The sequence below is a fragment of the Ciconia boyciana genome, chromosome 2 (genome assembly GCF_034638445.1).
Source record: "Ciconia boyciana chromosome 2, ASM3463844v1, whole genome shotgun sequence".
NCBI classification, from domain to species: Eukaryota; Metazoa; Chordata; class Aves; order Ciconiiformes; family Ciconiidae; genus Ciconia; species Ciconia boyciana.
This window is the reverse complement of record NC_132935.1, coordinates 150,378,020-150,399,263: the sequence shown is the minus strand read 5'-3', so window position 1 is coordinate 150,399,263 and position 21,244 is coordinate 150,378,020. Positions and strand designations below refer to the sequence as shown.

The 21,244-nt window shown below is 41.0% G+C and overlaps 2 protein-coding genes across 12 annotated transcripts in view; one reads left to right on the top strand and one right to left on the bottom strand.

Moving 5' to 3' along the window:
* Positions 1–12,761, top strand: part of LOC140648466 (protein adenylyltransferase SelO-like) — a 36,454-nt gene extending 23,693 nt beyond the window's left edge. For 3 of the 10 annotated variants that reach the window (XM_072854488.1, XM_072854489.1, XM_072854479.1), the window contains 4 exons: positions 1,399–1,478; positions 1,809–2,515; positions 3,722–3,808; positions 4,901–7,365. In XM_072854488.1, the coding sequence (XP_072710589.1) occupies positions 1,399–1,478; positions 1,809–1,931 (203 nt within the window). In that variant the 3' untranslated portion in view covers positions 1,932–2,515; positions 3,722–3,808; positions 4,901–7,365. Of the gene's footprint in view, positions 1–1,398; positions 1,479–1,808; positions 7,366–9,990 lie in introns of those variants that run through there. The other 7 variants (XM_072854482.1, XM_072854484.1, XM_072854487.1 and 4 more) reach the window with 7 other exon arrangements.
* Positions 7,367–21,244, bottom strand: part of APBB1IP (amyloid beta precursor protein binding family B member 1 interacting protein) — a 71,661-nt gene continuing 57,783 nt past the window's right edge. Inside the window, exons 11-14 of one of the 2 annotated variants that reach the window (XM_072854478.1) lie at positions 16,372–16,470; positions 15,295–15,412; positions 11,241–11,332; positions 7,367–8,822 (exon numbers count right to left, since the gene is read on the bottom strand). In XM_072854478.1, the coding sequence (XP_072710579.1) occupies positions 8,295–8,822; positions 11,241–11,332; positions 15,295–15,412; positions 16,372–16,470 (837 nt within the window). In that variant the 3' untranslated portion in view covers positions 7,367–8,294. Of the gene's footprint in view, positions 8,823–11,234; positions 11,333–15,294; positions 15,413–16,371; positions 16,471–21,244 lie in introns of both variants that reach the window. The other variant, XM_072854477.1, reaches the window with a different exon arrangement.

Here is a 21,244-nt window from a genome sequence, read left to right as displayed (position 1 = left end):
ATTTGGGATGGTGATTTTGATGAATACTCTGCTTTCTCTAATACCCTCTTTAAAATATGCTGTAAGAGTATTTATAAGAATATTTTATAAATCTACATGGATTTTTTGAAAGAAATATATTATATAAAATATGAGGTTTGAACTAACATTTATTAATGTAAAACCTACTGGGACATCAATGGAAAGGGAAGGAACAGATGAAGTTTGTTTATGTCCATAAATTACAGACTTCTGGTTTCAAGTCCATGGGTGATAATGCCTCTGGTATCACTGATTAATCTCTTCAGGTAATAATCAGCTACTGAATTTGGGAAAATATGCAGACCAATGTCAAATTGAGACTTACAATGCAAGCTTGAAATGTTTGTTACAATTAATCTGTAACATTGTTTTGATCATTAATTAAAGGGAAAACTTTCTGAAGCAGAATGCTAGGCTTTAATTGCAGAGCAAAAATGAGAGTTGTGTTGATGTTATCTGCTAAAAAATTGATAATAAAAGCCATGTGTGCTTATGAGAATTGTCCTTGGCATACAGTTTGATAGAACTCCTTTTATGAGTTATTAGCTGCTGTCCTGTAAGATACAGCCTGGGTTACTCATTCAGCAGTTTCATTTTCAGTGTCCCTACAATCTCCCTACTGCTAATTAGACACAATCAGCCTGGCTTACTCATTCAGCAGTTTCATTTTCAGTGTCCCTACAATCTCCCTACTGCTAATTAGACACAATCAGCCTGGAACAAGGCAGAGAAGCAGTGCAGCTGTCATGGGTGTTTCCAAGAAGATAGAGCAGACAGTTGTGGAAAAAACTGTGGACACCTCCCCCCCCCAGGAAACTAAAAGGAATGACAAAGTTGAAAGAGTAGTTTCTAAAAAATACAGCTGAAATCCAACATTAAAGGCTTTTATGGGCAAACTTTTGATATATGATATAGAAGAAGGAATATCTAAGTACATTTACTTTAATGAATATCTCAATAATTCCTTTTTACATTAAATAATATAATAGTCATTTTTATGATCTCCAGGAATGTATTGACAACATTGAAATACGCTTTCCAACAATGTAGCAGGAACCTAGGCCACAGTAAACTCATCACATTTGAAAAGTCTGTTGGTGTTCATAAAAGGAAATCCTTTGTGTATCAATGTGATGTTCTATACTATTCTAATTTTTGTTTGGCACTTTGGCATTACTGATTGTGCAAGTTTAAAAAAAATCCATTTAGCAGCTCATAAAAATAAACAGATTGATTCATTCCTTTTCCTTTTTATGCATTTTTTTTCTTGATCTGCAAATTAAGCCTTCTTGAAGATTTCAATGACATGTTTCAATGACTGTGTTTTGCTTTTAGTGAATATGTCTAACATTTAACACAGTTTACTTTTGGTTTCAGCTGTTAATCCTAGATACATACTTAGGAATTGGATGGCAGAATCAGCAGTGCAAAAAGCTAATTCGAATGATTTCTCAGAGGTAAAATTATTTCTTTCTTGATATATGTATTAATAATTGGCATAATAGTTAATGAAAGAGTTGTTGCATTTACACTTTGAACCTATATTACACTTTGACCAACACTGTACTATCTAATACCAATTACTATTAAAAATATTAACAAAACTGTTAATAGTATTAATTATAAAATATATAGTTGTGACTGTATTAATAGCAGTACTAGTATTAGTAAGCAACTCATGGAATAGTTTCTGGAGCCAGGAGGGTGCATAATATGAAGTAGCAGAGACTCTTCTTGTTTGCAGGAAACATTTTGTATAAAAACTTCCCCATTTTAATTGCTTCCAGGTTCATCTCCTACAGCAGATTTTACAACATCCCTTTCAGAGACAGCAGGCTGCAGAGAAAGCAGGCTACTCCCTGCACCCCCCAGCTTGGGCCAAGGATCTTAAAGTCAGCTGTTCATCCTGAGAGAAATTTGAACAAGCAAGAAAAATGATCAAGGTTGAAGCTCAGGCCTTCAAATAGCATTAATGGATCAAGCCACAGGAGCTTCTCTCCCTTACACTTTGTGGACTGGAATCTGCTACTCTGCTAGGCAAGACAAGGTCTTGACCAACTTTATAAAGTCTAAAGGTTAAAGAAATGGACCGCTATATGTGGTTGCGTGAGAAAATTGTATTGGCATTTATAACTCTGCCCTTCATATTCAACTGTGCATTAATTTGAGTCCCAATATTTAAGTTCTGCCAAACTGTCACACTTAACCTCTCAGAATTCATGGCTGATCAGGTGGGTCTCAATAACTTTTAATGGCTGATCAACTTAAAATCCATCTAAGCTAGTTTTAATCACACAGTATTTTGATGAATGTTCTCCTTGCTGTTATACACTGTTCAAAGATAATTGTATTCTGAAGACAAATGTTCTTAAGTCTTTTGCAGAGTTGGAACACAGGATCGTCTTACACTTAGACCTTGCCACCTTTTCTCTTTTTGACCTTGTTTTGTCCCATTAAACTGCCAAGAAGGATTTAAAGGAAATTCAATTAAATGGTGAGCAAAGATGTCTGTCTTGGGAGTGACTTGCCCAAAAATAAATTTTGGTGTCTTTGCCCATGTCAGGTGCCTATCAAGCCTGGCCCACTGCTCTTTGAAAGTGTATCTTTTGGAAGTAGTAGAAAGATTGTTGGTGCGTGGATATAATGCCTCAGGAAATTTTCACTGGTTGGGCACAGAAAAGGACTTTCTTGGAAGTATCTCACTACGTGTATAGTCAGGTCAATATACCTTTTGTATCCAGCCACCTGATGCTGTAAGGGACTAACAAAAATCTTGCAGGGAAAACTATTTAAAATTCAGCTGAAGCTGTTACATAGAAGTCCTTTGAGTAACAGAGAGAGACTAGTCTGTGAGTCCTGGGTCCCGTTATTTACCCTTGTTGGATACTCCAATTCCACATCACAAAACTTAGTGTATAATTAAACCAAAATTAATACATAAGCAATCAGGTCCAATGTTATGCTAGAGAAGTTACAGCAAAAATCACTTACTGGGGGGCTTTGTTACTTCCTGACATTACCTCATCTCCTCCGAAATCCAAAATGGATTGTTTTAGCATCTCCAGATTTCTTCAGTACCACTTGATTCTGAAATAGAGGCTATTAAGTGGTATAATTAGCATTTCACAAATCTATTTCTAGGAATATAGTTAGCGTGGAAAAAAATTTATATTATTAGAAATCATTCGGTGACTAAAAACTATTTGAATGCCTTTACTTCTTAACTATAATCACAATTATTCATTATGGTTTCCCCTCAGATATACAGCTGTTGAAATATCAATACAGTTGTTCAAATGTAAATATTAGTATCATAATGTGAGGAACAATATAGATATTTAAATACAGTTTTCTGAAAGTCCAGTCTGAAGTTTAAGCAATTTACACAAGTTCAGCCTGAGTTAACATTCCTTGTGCAGGTAGTAAGTCCTCATCTGCAACCACTGGGATTAGTGTTTGCGCTGGCAACACCTCCCGGTTAAGAGGAGTGGGCTGCTGGGGCGTGTCTGTAAAAGCCCTTCAGCAGTGGGCTACATTCCCAACCTATTGAAACACAGGCATTGATGTTTCTTCTCGGATAATTACAAGCAAAATAGCATGTTGTGATGAAATATGTGAACATCAACATTACCAACTGCAGTGGGATGAGGTACCCTGCAAATAAGTGATGATTTGAAAATGAATGTATTTGTGCCCACAGGGTAAATACAGAAGCGCTGCAACTGGGCCCTGGTTTCCAATTAGGTGAAAGGAAAGAACTCTAATTTAATGTTGCACCAAAAATCCAGTAAGTTTCTTTTGTGTGGGGGACAAACACGGCTGCCTGTACATCTTTACCTCATGGAATAATTGTATAAACATGAAGCATTTTTATACTGCTTTTTTCTTCAAAGTGTTTTATAAATGTTAAATCCTATTAGTAACAGTAGCAAGTGGACCTGTGCTTCACCCATAGTCAGAGGTAAAGAAAGCCTCCAGAATCACAATATAAAACCAGAACATCCCAAATGGGAGCTGTTTTACAAGCAGTAATATGTACCGCCCACTGTGCTCATTGCGAGGCTTTTCTCAGGTTCTTGAAAAACATCTGAAAGAATGAAGCAAGCCCTGAAAATTGGTTCTACATATTCCTCTGGCTGCAGAGAGTAGGTCAGCTACTTCTCTTCTCCAGGAGTTCATTCATGGACTCAGTCATGTCCTCTTTCCTTGATTTATGTGAAAGCAAATCTCCATTATTTTTTTTTCCCCTAGTTTTACCATGCAGTTTACATCGCCTGTTTTTAGTAACTATTCTGATTTCATAAGAGTCAGTACTGACTGTTAATGGCGATCAAACTGCCTTAGAATATTCCGCAAGACCATAAGAATTCATAGGTCTTAATGATACTGAATCTCTAAATCTTCTGCGTTTCTCCCTCAAACAGAATATGCCGTTTCCCAGTTACTGTGAGACTGTCAATGATAACCCATAAATAATAGTTCTGTCCTATAGTTTCGCCATTTAAGTTTCTACTTTTCCACTCTCAAAGTGCCTGACAAAGAGTGCGTGAAAAACACGAGTAGTAGTTATCTCAACACTGTATTTTAACTATGTTTTGTAAAAGTAGAGAAATGAGCCCACACCATGCTCAGCATTTTGTACCACCTCCCTTTCCACTTCTAAATTTTAATCATTATGGTTTATTATGACAACATAAGCATTACTACTGTGTTTCATGGTATGTTTCCTAAAATCCTTGGCTTCCACCTGCGATTCTGGAGCTGCCTCTTCCTTTACGTTACATAAACACAGCAGTGATGCAAGAGCAGATGGGGAATAAAAATACTGTGGCTGGTAATAGAACAGGTGTTTATTTGTACTGTTGTCCTCTTTCTGTAGCAGAGGAGAGTTATGAGGGTCAGCAGTGTTGATTCCCCACATATGGACTTTTCCACATGACTCTACCTTTCTAATCCAAAGAACTGATAGAAAACTGATCACTTGAGGTAGGTCTGTCTTCTGTATCAGCGAGGCAAGAGCCCAAAGAAGACGACAGCTGCTGAGACTGCTTCCTTTTGAGGTATGGAGAAAGGTGAAAAATAACATGCTGCAATTTCAGATCTTTTCAGACTAAAACCCTGTAGTCTTTAGTAATGAACATACAACTGTGATCTACAGGAATAAGACAATTTCATATGGCAATATGTTAGATAGAGGTAAAAGAATTAATTGCTATTTTTTACAAATGCTTTGATTTACAGTCCTGGAAAGGAAGATACTTTTACATTTTGCAGCATCTTTTTTGTACCAAATAAAGGCAGATAATTGTGTATCATTAAGATAGTAGCTCTGGTCCTTGAATGGAGAGTTTGAATACTTACATTTCAGAAATTCAATGCAACCATGTACATACACAAAATAGTTGATAGAGGTCTAATCATCACAGCATTTTAATTGATTTCTGGAGTTTTCTGTAAGCTTTGATTCTTTTTGTTTCGAAGAAAGCTCAACTTTTTCTTTTGTGTAAGATTAAGTGCATGAGTTATCATTGACTGCAGATGTAAAATGTATAAAATTGAGTTTATTGTGCTGTAACAAAAGAGAAGGGAGGAAATAGGGTAGGAGGCTGAGCATTCTGGTGAGAAGACTGAATGCTAGGAAAGCCATATGGAAGCCTTAGTGCTTTGTGAATTCAGAGAAACTAGCAACATTTTTCTGAGGACATGTTCGGCTTTATTTTGCTGCTGGGTGTATATTTCATTAAAAAAAACTAATTTGATTTAAAAATAGTTGGATAGCAGACAGCTGTTGTCACCTAAGTGTGTCAAAGACGTGCATTCCTAATACGTTGTCAGAAAATGACACCCAGCTCTTTAGCATTCAATGCTTCTGCATAATGCTTACCTCAGTTACATATGGAAAGCAATTGGGAAACATGAATCTTTTTTTTTTTTTAGACCCCTAGTTTTAACCCTCCTACTTTTAACTAGGTAGTATTTTTCCTCCTGCACTTAGAACTACAGCTTGTACTAAGCTTATGAGCCTTGCACTGGTCTCAAGAGCATTTCTCAGTTTGGCTCTTTGGAGATGATGAGATACCTTTTGAATGTTCTAGCGTGTCAATTCAAAACTTCTAGGTAACGTGTGTTATTTGTGAACATAGTTCTCCTGGTGAGAGCTTTTTGCTCAGTTCAGTGAAAGCAAGGGAGCTAGAAGACCACTAAGAGATGCATGGGCTCTGTCTATATTGGTAAGTAATTGCTTGGCCCATGAACTGATACCCTAACTGGCCATATCCACACCACAGGGGATCTCTGTTCAGGGAGTGAAACCTGCTTTTAAACTTGTCCGTGTTGTCTTCTGGGAATGGTGCCTGGCCTGAGCAGTTCCTTGAATTGCGCCTGGGGCTGTGCTTAGGCCCGCTTCAGCAGTACGGGTGAGCACTAGGCCAGCGCTCAAGCTTGCATCCTCGTCCTCTTTTATTGAGCAGTAGAGACACAGGTGTACAAGCTCTAGCATCTTGCTAGCAATGCTAGTTCCTCAACCGTAGGCTGCAGAGCAAAGAAATGGTTAACAGCAGTCGTAAGACATCCCCCCATCCCTAGATCCCTGATGTGAGCTTTACTTACTCTTCCAATGCTTACACCGCTGACAAACCAAAGAAAGGAAGGAGGAAACGGGGAGTCCTGTGCCCTGGCTATATCTGAGTAACTCTGGGGATGGGCACTATTACTGCAGGAAGAACATCCCTTAGCTTCCGCTTGTCTCAACTGAAAACAGATTAAGTTGTGGGATGTCACATAACCTTTTATTAGTGACTCATCTGGCACTGCCCTGTTCTGAAACACCTTCTGTGCATCCCCAATTTCCTCTTGTGTCCATCACCACCCTCTGCGCTGGCTCCTTCCGAGAGCCTGTCCTTTCACTCCCACTGCTTTGACCAGGTACTGCCCGCTCCTCCTCCTACTAACACAGGCACATTTTGCCTTGCATTGCTCCAACTTGTCAGGGGTCTGGCCCCCTGATACTGAGTGCTCACGGCTTGTGCTTTATCATAGCAAAGTCCTGGTCGTTGCTGTCTTGTGGAGGAATACACTCATGCAGCCACTGAAATATGCAAATATACTAGGAACCATCTGAACAAATGAGAGAGGGGCCAGCCAGCACTGCTGTCCATACTCGGATAAAATACAGAAATATATTATTTATGGAATCTTAGAAGATCGTGTGCATGAGAAGAGACAAAGACTGGAATAAATAAAAATAAAGAATTTAGAAGGTAGAGGCAAAAACTTTAAAATATTTGAAGTGGTACCAATTGCCAGTAAAATGCCTGTTCATTAACTGTGACACTTTGTGCAGATATAAAATAGAAACTTTTTATTTGAGACCTAATAATGAATGCTGCCTAAATGAACAATGGAGAATTAAAATGGGAGAACAAATAAAAAAAAGTAGGAGGAGACATTCATATCAGATACAAGATAATTATCAAGTCTTTTAGAAGACAGACAGTTTGAAGACAAATGTTAACCAACAGAAAAAAAAAATCTCTGCTTGCCAAGGGAAGCATACAGCATTTTGAAATAACAGTTTTTCTTTGTCTAAGATTAACCAAATCAATGAGATTTAAAGGCAGCAACTGTGAGTACTGACAGGTATGACTGGAGTCGCACATGGAAACAGGAGCATATAGCATTCGGGGTGACACTGTCTGGAAATGGCCCTGGTCCTGCCTTGCATCTCAGAATAATCTAGCTGAGGTTTTAAGACAGGCTATTTTGGAAAAAAAAAGGTGTCCTTTTATTTAAAAAAAAAAACACCACAGTTTGGGGTTTTCTGATAAAGAACCTTTAAGGGGAATTCTGTGAAAAGTGATCTTCCCACTTCTCAAAATTCACATGAGAACATGGTTGTATTTTTCCCTTCAGCTCAAATTCTACTAGAGAGGCAGCCACAGAAGATGCATTTCACTCACTGGCTGGCTCTGGGAGTGCTGCTCCACCATCCCTGGCTGTCCTGAGGGAGTGAAGCAAGATTCTACAGACAATTTCTTACCTCAGCCTGGTGCTGGAATGGTAGTTAATGGGGGGTTGGGGGAGGAAGGAGCAGGTTGTAGAGATAACGTGGGGGACAAAGGCCACCCCACCTTACCTCTTGGGACCCCCAGGAGGAACTCTGAAAGAGAATTCCTCCTGGTGGGGCCTGATCCAGCATGACCTTCCAAGATGCCTCACAAAAACTTGAAGCTATAGCTTCAAGCTATAGGTCGAAGGCCACCTGCTCCCAGAGTTCAGGAGCTGCTGCCCCTTTTCTTCTCAAGAGCTTTCATTAGGTCAGACATGAAATCTGCTTGCCTGCCTCCACCCGCAATCGGAGGTGGCCCAGCTGACTGTGGCTCTCCAGCTTGTCCTGTGTTTTCTAGCCTTTTCGAAGGGAGTGGCACAGGTTTCTTTGTTGGAGGTGGTGGCTTACTGGAGACAGGTGGAGGTGGAGGGGGTAATGGCAGGTCTCCGTTACTGCTGCTGGAGGGGGGTGGTGGTGGAGGCACAAAATCAGGAGGAGGTTCGCAGAAATCAGACGGTGGTGGTGGAAAATCAATCTTCAATGTAGGTGGCGGTGCTGGAAAGCTGTCTGGATCTGTTAGGTAAACGCCGCTGTCTCGTTTGACTTTGGAGGGTAGAATTGGTGAAACAGAAATAGCAGATGACCGCCTTTCAGGTGGAGGAGGAGGCTGCAGTGAGTTCCTCCTACTCTGGTATTTCTGTGGCCTCATCACTGGCTGTGCCAGGCCAGGTGTACTGATGTTATTTGACTTAGCCTTTAATAAGCAGAAAGAATAAAAGGACAAGACACAGTCAGTGCACATGTAAACTAATGCCACTGCTGAAGAACAGTGAAAAGATGTGAAAGTATATGAGAAGACTGCAGCAGACAGACAGTGAAATCAAGTAGACTACATTTTGCCTGAAGAGTGCAAATAGTATTTTGTTTTCTTTCTGGAGCTGCCCACAGAGCTTTGACAGTGGAAATCTCCCTGTTGACAGTATTCATACTGCTGCTTCGAGTGCTGCCCTCAGAAAGTGAGTGCTTTTAAAATTTCAAAGAATTGCAGTTAGTACGACATATAAAGATACTTTCTTGATGTTCCACCCTGCTGTTCATTCCCTGAGAACATGAAGACTTAAAAAAAAATCTGTGCTGTGTTTTTACATCCAAAAATACTGAGCAAGATTCGAGAAGATAAAAAGCAGATGTAGTTTTGGCTTTCATCCCCATTGTATCTCTAGATCCCATTCTCGGTGTGACTGCTGGATCTCTGGATAAAGCTAAAATAATGAAGTCACCTATCTCTGCCAAATTCATTAGACACAACAGCATTGAACCGGGAGGAAGGTGGAGAGAGTAGGGAATTTAAAGTTTACGTGTCTGGATTCACCATCCCCAGCACTCTGCAGCGTGGTGTGACATGCATTCAACCGCAGGGTAGTGCACTGGCCCCCCTCTGTGCGGGAGGGAGAGCACTGCAAAGCACTGGGAAGAGAGGCACTTGGGAAAGCCACCCACGATTCTGTGCAGTGCGCTGCAGGGGAAAGATACTCCACCAGTGACCTGGCAAGTGCCACTGACAAGCCTGGGGAAGGGTGGCTTCTGCCTGCTGGGCAAGGCACATGCACAAGCCTCCTCCACTTTTGAATCAATAGTGCGACAAACAGGTCCTTGAAGCCACTAAGTCCTAGCCATGTTTGCAAGGTCACGAGATGTTCAAACCCTCTGACAACTTTTTTGAAGGAAAAATGAATCACAGGATCCATCATACAAGTTAAGAAAAATAAAATGTAGGATAGCAGTTAATTATGGAGATGTTTATTTTGACAATATTTTAGGTGGCTTTTCTTTTAAATTGTGTTTGCTAGTCAACACTCTGAAGATAAATAAAGTCCCTTTGGTGATACCTGAATATAATTTGCTCTTTTTTTTTTTTTCAGGTAGCAACTGGTAGCTGTTGACAATTACTACACAAACATGCTATCTATTCTTGTAAACCTGTGGAGAAGTCTGCTGTCCTGAAAACAAAGCTTTGTAACACATTCATTTCTAGTTTTGCTAATTTATCAGTTTAGATCCAGCTAGCTTAGTGCACAGTACACTAGCTTAGTGCACAGTAACTGTAGCACAGTACACCCTGAAAGACTTCAGCTTGATCCTTTGGTCCCAGGCTTGTAGAAGGTGTGAGATGAAGAAGGCAACATGTTTGCTTCTGCTAGAGACCAGTGCTCTGCAACCCTGCAGTCAGCAGTACTAATTCTGGCGTTAGCTAAGTATAACATGCTTGCCTTCTCTTCCTCACTCTCCTTGCCTACAAAGATGGAAGTAAATGAGACATAGGAGGAGGGAACCACTGGCTGAGTTCTGAGAACATGATCTGTTCCAGAGGAAGTGAGGTTCAGAACAGAGAAACATCTTTTTAAAGGAGGAACTCAAAGACAGAAACAAGAAGCGTAGGACACGTAATGCAGGTGACAGAAAAATCCTAGGAATTTAATTTCACTTGTCCTGTGCACTTTATGCATGATGGAGGGATTGAATAATGAACTACAAACAAATGCAGAGGTTTTTTTCTGTAGGATGTTTTTCAAGTCCTCATACTGTACCCTGCCGATATTTTTACAGCCAGAGATTAAGCAAGTGGACAAAATTTGGAGCTTAACCAAGGAATGCATTTAGAGCCTAATGAAAACATGTAATGTTTTCCCTTACTTCTTCACACTTTCTCCTTTCTTACACACTCATCTTCAGCTGTGCACAGTGTTCGCTGCTGAAAACACTACTGTATCCTTTGTGTTACTAAGGCAAGACCTGTTTTCTGGCAGAGACAGAAAACGGCACCAAGATTCTGGCAGCACAGACTCTTCGAGACTGTCCCCATAGGCACATTCCTATTTCTGCTACTTGAACTCACACCTATTTGTTCTGAAGAATGAAAGTGGTGGATGGCTGTGCCTTCACCTCCCATCGGTGGCTCCTTGCTTCTGTGCAACGGGCACACTCATTGCAGTGTGTAAAGCATGAGGAGGGGCAGCAAGGAACCAGCCACTTTGCCCAGGAGCCAAATCCTTGTCATAGCATACACTGGCACTTTGAGGGGGGAAGACAGCGGGTGAAGAAACACAAACTTGGAGAACTGGTTCACAGGAAACATTTAACTAGTGCACTGCTAGTAACTGCTGACCTGTACCTCTGATGTATCCACTTTCTTCTGAGTCTCTGGAAATTCTGCACTGGAACGACGAACAATTTGGGGAATCTGTCCATTTGCCTGAACAGTACCTGTGACAAGGAGAGGAGACAAAGGGAAAAGAGTGTTACATTTTTGTGATATTAACTAGATCAGGGAATAGCAAACTAAGAATAAGGCTATAAAAACGTCTTTACAACTTCCATCAAGGAACCACTTGTTACAGGTTTTATACATGATTCAGTAAAATCCACGAGGATGTCTGTTTTCTACTTCAGGCTTATTTTGTGACTTTTCATAATCAGTTTATTACATAAGGAAAATAAACATAATACCTTACATTAAAACTAATACCTGTCCACATGCCTCCATGGCTGTTGCTGATGATCCTACAGGAAGTGCAAGTGGCAGAATTATGAAGACATATGACAGAAATTATCAGGGTGTGTAAAGGTGGTGACACATGAAGAGCTTTTTCTTCTGACTACTGTAAATGGTGATTACAGAAGGGGACCGTTAAGGCTGACAGGGGAACAGAGATGGGGAGCTAGCTTTGGAAGGGGAGCTAAGCAGAAATGAAACTGGCATACTTAAGCCCACTCTCTGGCCTTCCATTGTTTAAATACCTGTCTTTTATAACAGCATTTTGAAATTTGTAGTGTGCTGTAGTATTACTACATTCTCAGTTTTTATTGCATGTTTTTTTCTTTACTTTAGCCTAAAGACTAAAAGCACCATAGTTTCATATTAATAACAGTCATGAGAACTGAAGGTTTGAAATCCTACAGAGGGGCTGATCCATTTTCTTTAGTAAATGAGCTAACAGCTCTGAAACTTCTCCCCCATCTGGAATCACAGAAGATTTGTGAATCTCACTGTGTTCTCAGATAAGTGAAGATCTGCTAGCTAGCTAAGTTAAAGCTCTGCAAAATGTTTGCCCACCATTACTGGGTTTGTAAGGGATATAAATAACCCAGTACTGTCAAATGGAGTAAAGGAATGTGAGACCAAAGGACAAATTTGTGGGTTTGATTAGGAAAAGATCTCCAGCCCCTGTATAGTCTGATGAGGATTAAATAAACTCTCCAGTTTAGTCTAGGATTTTTGGAAGCCGTACATGTCAAAGTAGTAGATAGTGTTTGGTGCCTACATACAAACATACATTTGTAAACCTTAATGACTGCCTTAGCTCTATTATAATTTACAGTTCTGAGATCCAGTAAAATTCCACTTCTGTACTTCTTGAATGCTAGTGAACCCTTAGCTGTATACAAGTCTAAGCACAATGATGGTTTTAATCTTAACGTACTTTTCTGATTAGCAAAGAGGTTCCATGAAGATGATAACAAATAGAATAAATTATTTTTATTGCCATGCCTGCAAATCACACAACTGACAGAGAAGTAAGACAAACTCTGCAGTGTACTGAATTTACTAGGGCTATTTAGGCTTCAAGGGATGACAGAAGATGGTCTGAAGTCCTTGTGTTTTATGCTTGTGCCTGCATGTCATTCAGCATATTTAATCCAAAGTACTGTTTTGATCATTCAAACTACAGTCTGTGTTTGTTGAAGGACTAACATGGAAGTTCAATAAAGAGATAAAACCGATCTTGTGGCTGTAAGCACTCAGCAGAGAGAGATGTAAATCCCTGGGTTCTGTGGCCATGCCCTCAAGTGGAGCAAGTTACTGTCTCTCCTCACTTCGTCCGCTGTCCATAGCAGAGCAGGGCTCTGGGCTTCACACTGCTCAAAGACGTTGCTGCCCTCAGTTATGCTGAGATTTAACTAAATGAAAGAGAGCAGAGAGAGATCCACTCTATATAGTGCAAGGTATAGTGGTCTACTTGGCAAATATGATATACCAGAAAGCTGGGACATGGCTAAGTGGTAATCTGTTTCTTCTTCTGTTAATGGATTTCATAAACTATGCAAGACTTGAAAGCAATATTTGATATATCAACTCCTGCCACATACCTGAACGTATGCTATACACAAAGTCAGCCAGCTAAAGGACTCCCAGTCAACCCAATGTGAGTTCATGCATTCTATTCTCAAGATTTATTTTTAATTTAAATGTTATAGTATTCTTTGCAAGTCAATTTCTCCAAAATTTTATGTTGAATTAATATTTGTTTTAAGCAAAAAAAAGAGTCCAAGTATAATGCAAAATATAGATACCCAAAATATATAATGCAAAATATTGAACCGTGTAGTGATACAGAACATCTGAATAAAGCAACATCCTTCATCTTTCAAACATCAAGATATTGTGCTGGCAAACAACATACACTGTTTTTTTAGCATCCAAAGACACATGAAGCAAGGCAGAGGCAAACAACATCTTTTGCCTGAGATGCGCCTGGGACTTGGGACACTTTGGAACTATGGACTATACAGTTTGGGGTATACGCAAACACACAAATGTGGGCTACAGCAGCGTAACCAGGGAATACAGGCTACATGAGATGCAAGAAGTTCCACCTGCCTTCCTGAGCATTGCTTTTGGCTGCCGCTGAAGTTAATAGAGTACAGCCCCCTGCTAAGCTCACACAGGACTGTAGTTTTCTATAGCAGATTTTAGCCTATACTGAAATCAGCCCATACAAATGGCTATATAGCCATTTGAAAACAGAACAGAAGACAATACGCTTTGTTCCATTTCCAAAACATGAGCCAACAACTGCTCACAGGCAGGCAGTTCAGGTTATAGTATTATAGTTGGGCCCCAGGTTTTATACAGTAATGATAACTGTAAGACAGCAAGAATCACAGTGACTTGCCTCAATTAGAATGCTAATGATCCTTCAGAAATATTTCCATAGAGACAACATACATGACTAAAATCTTTCCAGGCTACTTAACCATTTAATGGGATCCATTAGTTAAGATTAACAGTATATTTTAGGATCACATGCAGTGTTCCTGGATTCTTGTCAGGAGCTGAAGTTATACAGATGTATATATACTTTATAAGGCCTTGATCCTGCCCATATCCAGTACAGACTGCAGCACCAGCATGGAGCCCCACTGGCCAGCCACCTCTCTACTGCCATCAACAGCAGAACACAAAATGCTCCACGACTGTCCCATCCACCCTCGCTAAAGTACCCACCCCCTGCAACCATCAGAAAATCCCCTGATCTCGAAACAGCCTGTTACTGGGTCTCCCCACCCCAAACGTGCATTTATTACCATGATTTGACTCCAAGGAGTAGTAGAAAGAGCACCCTCTTCTCACATGTACTGAGAAAAGGCAAACTGAAGCCTTGGAAAGGTGTTTGGAGGATTTTGAATTGTCTACATGAGAAGTCAGAATATTAACTGCCAACACTGATTTTGACTTTGCCTGTCTTATGACAGTAAGTACTTGGCCAGCAGGTCCTTCCTAATAAATAAAGCATATCTTAAACATGTAAACTAAAAACATTCATGCAAGTTACAGCTAGTATCATGCACTGTTGTATCTGTACAATGATAAAATAGGTAACAGCAGTATGATGAAGCTAATGGAAAAGTAAAGTTAAAAAATAACTCAATCCTTTCTTCCTCTGCATCCTTCTCCTAACACCCACATTGTTACCATGCAAATGAGTGAAAGGCTAGGAAAAAGAGTGGCTCACCCTATAATAATCTCTTTCTGAAATTATCATTCTCAGAATATTCCACTCATCCCTTTTACTCATTGGAATAAAAGCTCCGATACAGCCAGTGTAGAAATGGCAAACAGAAAACTTCAAGACATGGACCATCAGTCCGTAAAATGTAGAGGATTTGGATTTGGATTCAGATGCCAACCGAAAAATACCTTATTAAATTATGCAGATTTAAACTGACCTTTGGTGGTCTGTCTTCGTATTCTTCAAGTTCTAACTTTAAAGTGAGAGCTCTGCTGCTACCTTAGTTATAGATCAGAGCTACACTGGGCTGTCTAGAACAAGATATTATCTTGCTGAATCAATGGGATAGTTTTCTGAACAAAGACTATGTGCAACACTGATGATGACAGAAGAGGGCAATAAATGTGATTTCAACTGTTGTGACAGCATCAGTACCTGCTGATAAGGATCCTGCAGGGGCAGCTGGTTCCACCGTTCCTTGATTTGCCCACCGAGAGGACAAGCCAGCTTTCTTCACTGCACATTTGTAATTATCATATAGCGTCTTGCCATACTGCAAAACAATCAAAACAATACAATAAGCATGGTGTTAAGCTTGACATAGACCAAGCATTCATTTTGCTCTCAGAGAACTTTTCTGACCCCGTTCCTTCCTACCCAGTTTTGTTAAAAAGTAGCTTTCTACAAGTGGTGTGCCTATTTCTGCATAGGGCCAGGTGGAAAGCATCTCCGTAATAGCACATCCCCGTGACCAAACACAGTCCTACTGATATCATTCTCACATGTTCATTTCAGTATCTGTAAACATCTTGAAACTTGGCTTTAAAACCAACTGTTCTCAATAAATATCTTTTTCCAATGCTTTCTAAGTATTACATTTTCAGATTGGAGACTTAGGACACTGAATCCTGGGCTCCAGAGCAAACAACTCTGTCAGTGTAAGACACAAAATTATTTGATGTTCATCCTACACTTTTGTTGGATGTCACCCTGCAGCAGAACTGGCAGAAAAGAATATATACCTAACAGGAGCAGGTCTGTGTAGCCAGGTACAGCCAGTATACTGGGCTATGTATAAATCCACCTCCCTTAATGTTCTGTGCAAAACAAAATGGGTTGTGAATTAGGATTTTTTGAAGACAGTGAGGCAGATAATTTGGGCAGAACTGTCTGAAAAAGTCACAGCCAGACTGACCAGAGCTTGCACATCTTTAGCCACAGCGTATTGTTATTGTGCCAGATAACTGTGGAGTAAGTTCTATGAGTACAGGAGTTTTATAGCTACAGAATTCACCCCTGTGTTAATGAGAAAAACACACTGATAACTAGGGTACAGGAACATTCAGCAAATCCATCCTGGTCATGCCCTTTTGCTCTTTCTTTCCATGGTAAAATTAGCATGAATGTCCACTCCTGTCCCAAAATTTCCAGTTGAGGTGATGACAGTCAGTAACCTGAGGAAGACACGATTTTACAGAAAACATATTTAACAAAATTTACTTTTAATCTCACCTTGGCAATTCTTATTCCTGTTACCCACTGATGCAGGGTTGCTTCATCATCGCAGCATAAGTACTTGATATATTGTGACTCCTTTTGAATCTGGGGGTGCTGAAATATATTAATTCATAAAATAAGACAAACACAGAAATCAAATCACTATACAAAAGTATGAAGGCACCACAGAGTGATGTCAGTGAGAACACTGCCTATAGGCATCATGTTAACATGAAGATGATTTAAAAAAAAAAAGCAGCAGCAAAAACAGAGTATAAGAAAATATAAAAAAGATGGTGATTATGAACTATATATGAGTTGCCACTGGCAGCATTTGCTTGAAATAATTTTAATGAATTGCAATATGACTTCAAGGGCTACAGAAATCTAATAGTGATCTAAAGTTCAATGAAGTGCACAAATGCTATGGTTCAAGGTCTAACAATGTATAAACACTGGAAGGAAGTCTGTTTCTCATTGTGGTTTGTCATATGCAAGGCATCCAGACTGAACACTGAACCTAATTAGTTTTCAATGAGTGTGTTAAATTTGTTTAAGCATAAACTCTCAGCTGAAATAGATTTTTCCTTCTAACTGACTGTCTTTGGGCTGAGTTCTAGCTTTCTTCCTAAATATTTTTATTCTGCTTTACTCTTGCTGTTGTCTGCCAACAGTTATGTAAAACTGCTATATGTTCTAGATAGAGGATCATTCAAAATGCAATATCACCAGAAGTAATCTTTTTCCCTCAGGTAAGGCCCCTTTGTTTGTAATTTGTTTGTACCAGAAACCTTTACAGTTTTTAAACCTTTTTTGGTTTTTTGGACAAAATTTAGGATCTCTTCCCCTTACTGGTCAACATAGTACTGGTTTGTGGTGACGTACCATTGCAACTCAAAGATCACCAAAATACCAGGCTGCCTACTTGCCTGAGACTAAACGTCCTCTCTAAGACTCTGAAGGAATTTGGTTCCCCTGCTACAGCAGAGAAGGCTGTAAGTCTTTATGGAATTGGATGGAATAATATACTGCCATCTCTTGATATGCAAGGAAAAGAATGAAACCAAAGGAAAAGGCTTCATTAGCCCTCATTTATGTGTCCATTTCTATTTATATTCTTACAAATTATAGGTGCACAGTTAGTGAAATATTGTGAATGCACAAAAGAGCAGTCAAATATGCTCCAAAGATTCGCTGTTGTCAAACCACTCTCTTATCAGCCTGTGCAGATGAAAATTCAAAGCATACCTCCACCTAGCACCAAGGACCCTGGTTTTATACATATCGTTAAGCCCCCAAAGCAGAGCAGTGCTGGACGTGGGGAACTCAGCAGGATCCCTCGCAGTGCAGAGTGCTGTGAGCAGCCCACCAGCCAAGGCTGAAGTAGGCACCAGGTGTCTCCTCGCAGATGCCTGCAGGTGGCTGCGACGTCCCTGATGCGGAGGCCAAACCCTGGCCTCAGCTAGGTGATCCAGGGGTTCAAAAGCAGAGCTGAATACAGAGGTCTTGCGCCTCAGCCACGTGTCCCTGCTCTCCCCTCAGTGCTGCAGACACCAGGCTTCCCTTGCTTGTGCTGACCCAACTGTTTATGAGGCCACACTGTGATTTGAAAAAAGGAAGCAATCTGGGTTAAATATAACCCATTTCATCATGCTGTAGTTTTGGGTTTTTTTTTTTAAACCCAGCAGTACACAGCACGGCCTTACATACAGTGTGGGGATAAGGGGCACTGTGGCTTGGGGAGAGAACCAGCAGCAAGGGAGGGATGAGAGGATGGGACCACGCAAGCCAGTATTGCTGCCAAAGCCCTATATAATCAAATTATGGAGTGAGAGTGAACACACCAGGGACATAACTGTGAGAAAGAATAAAACTAAGGGATATTACTCTCGAGGCGTCTCACAGTGACAGATGTGTCCCAAGGGAGTGCTGTGGGTAACTGTGTTACAGCTCCCTGTGTGTTTGAACTCAGCTGCTCACAGAGGACATACTGTTTGCCATTTTTCTGCAAACACGTAGCTGGCCATCTCCCCTGGACTGTGAATATGCAAAGACCGCTTCAGCCTTCTGGAGGTAGCCCATGGCTACCTTATTCTATTACCTTGCTCTTGGGCACTCCCAAGGTGAGAGCTAGGGAATCTCACACTGCAAGCCCAGAGATGCCAGCTCACTGTCACCAGGTGCTTTAACAGCAGAGCAGGCACCATGCCCATCCCATGGACCTGTGCCTCACCCACCTGGTACACTCACACACCACCCCTTCACACAGTTCAACATACAGAGCTGTACCTTGCTGCCATACACCTGTACCACATATCAAACAGAGGCAGTAACCAGGGTCCCTGGACAAACAGCTTTCTCCAGCTCCCCAGCATCTTCCTCTCCCTGTCTCCAGCTGCCTCAGACAGCCTGAATGCTGCTCAGAGTGGGCTTCACAATGGCAATACGTGGCCAGGACACAATGCCTGACAAACCTTATTTCCTTCCCCCATTTCTCCATTATGTGACCAAACACAGTGAAAACCATTAGAGAATTCAGTCTGAATGGTATCTTTAAAAGGGAGCTGTAAGCAGGCACTTCTCTGTGTGGCAGAGTACATCCCATACACCTGGGTTACATTATCACCAACAGAGCCAAAAGAACCAGGAGGTGCAAAGACACTGCAGCCCTGGGTAAACGGAATTCTTCAAGCACGTTTCAGCTAGCAACTAGCACTTTTGCTCCAGTGTGTAAGGCCCTACTGAACCCAGCAGATGGCACCCAAACCTTTCAAAAATGAAAAAAGCAACGATTTTTTTTCCCCCTCCTTTTTCATGACAACGAAGTCCAACGGGTCTACGTATCTCCCCTCATTTTCAAACACCACACCTACCAACAGTTTTTTATTACAAGAAAACAAAAAGACTTATATAATTTAACAGATAATTCATGCAAACATCTGGAAAAAAGTGCACACTACATAAACAAGGCAGAGGAGGACATGGCATAGAGCAAGCTAGGTAATGGTGCTGCACGTAGACACAGTCCTGCCATGGGGATCTGCTGCTGGGGAGCTCAGAGGGGCTGCTGCAGACCTCTCCTCTGGGGCACCCTACAGAAATACAAGTTTCACAAGAACACCCATACTGTGTTAGATCAAAGGCCCCTGAACCCAGTATCTGGACTTTGACAGTGGCCACAAATGGATTCTGAGGGAAAAGAAAGAACAAGACAGGCATACATGATACTTCCTTCTCTGTACTCTCCCTGTCTGCAACTATTTTCAGGTCAGGGGATTTTCTGAGCCGGATGGAGTTTTTCCGTACTTAGGTTCTTTGATGGATTTCTCCTCCAGGTACTTCTTCAGCTTTTCATTGAGCCCAAAGAGAGTTCTGGCATCCACAACACCTTTTAGCAACAATTTTCCCACGTCTGCTATGCACTTTATGAAGAACTACCTCCTTTTGCTCTGAACCTGACTGCTACTAGTTTTGTGTAACGTTCTTGTTTTGGAAGAGACGCTGAACGGCTGACTCCTATCCACACCTCTCCATGCCACTCCTGAGCCTAGAGATCTGCATCATATTCCTGGCAAGTTGTCTCTTTTCCAGCCTACAGGTTTCTAGTCTCTGCAGTCATTCTTCAAGTCAAAGTCGTTCCTTACCTTTGTTTATCCTTGTTGCTCCTCCTTGATCCTTTTCCAAGTTTATTATATCCTCTTTGAGATGAGAGGACCAGAACTGCACAGGTGAGGGGAAACCACGGATTTGTGCCATGGTACAGCAACATTCACTGTTTTATCATCTATGCCTCTCCTAATCATTCCTAATGCTTGATTTACATATCTGACCACTACTGAGCACTGAAATGAAGCTTTCATCAAGCTATATACCATATCAGCATCTTGCTCCTGAATGGTATAGGTCAGCTCAAAGTTAGTAATTTCACAGGTGAAGTTCTAATCGCTTTTGTTCCTATGCACATTACTGTGTGTATACCTAGACTGTATATTATTTATGATTTTATTGTCCAGAACCTCAGCCTCACAAGGCCCTCCCATAATTCTTCAGTCTGCTCTTTCCTCAATGATCTGAATAATGCAGCATTATCAGCAAGCTTCCTCATCTCACTGCTTACCCTGTCTATGAATATTTTGAGACTGTGGGGTTCTTACCATCCTGAGAAGTTGAGAGGGAACTGTCAGTGAGCAAGGGTACAGTGTCCTGTGCTGGACAACATGGGAGTTACTTACTGCCTACCCTCTACCCTATCTTTTACTAGCTATTGTCTCCATTGGGCAATCCATCTTAACTACTGACATTCACCAGTGGGGCCTATTCCAAATTACCCCAATCAGCTCCTTGATTAAATTACTCCAATCAGCAACCATGATTAAATGCAGAGTCACAAGTATATTCTGTCAATTAGGGTCCAAACTAGCAAGCTTCTGAACACCCAGCTCTCATAAGGAAGGTTAAACACCTCAAAGCCGTGCAGGCAGTCTGTATCTTCGCTTCATAACAGCTAAGAACTGTATTGTCTCTCGCTTTCCAAGAAGCAGCAGCAGCACTGGCTCTCTTTCATTTACCAATGACACATAACTTTGTACTGGACCCATAGCCCACTGAGGTTGACTAGAAATATCCCCATTACCCTTCCTGGGCGTTGCGTCAGGTCTAAGGAGGACTGTTGCATGCTGCCAGTGCAGAGGCTGCCTACTGCAGCTTTGTGCAAGGCCAGACCACAGGACCAAACACCAGCAGCACCAAGCTTAATACTGAAGGTTTATACTTGTAAAAGATTATTAGAAAGTGGCTCAGATGGAGGCATTTGGCTTCTGTGGTTTTTAGATGCATGAAGCATGCTACTTTGGATAGGAAGGTGTAATGTTTCAGCCAAGAACTGTCA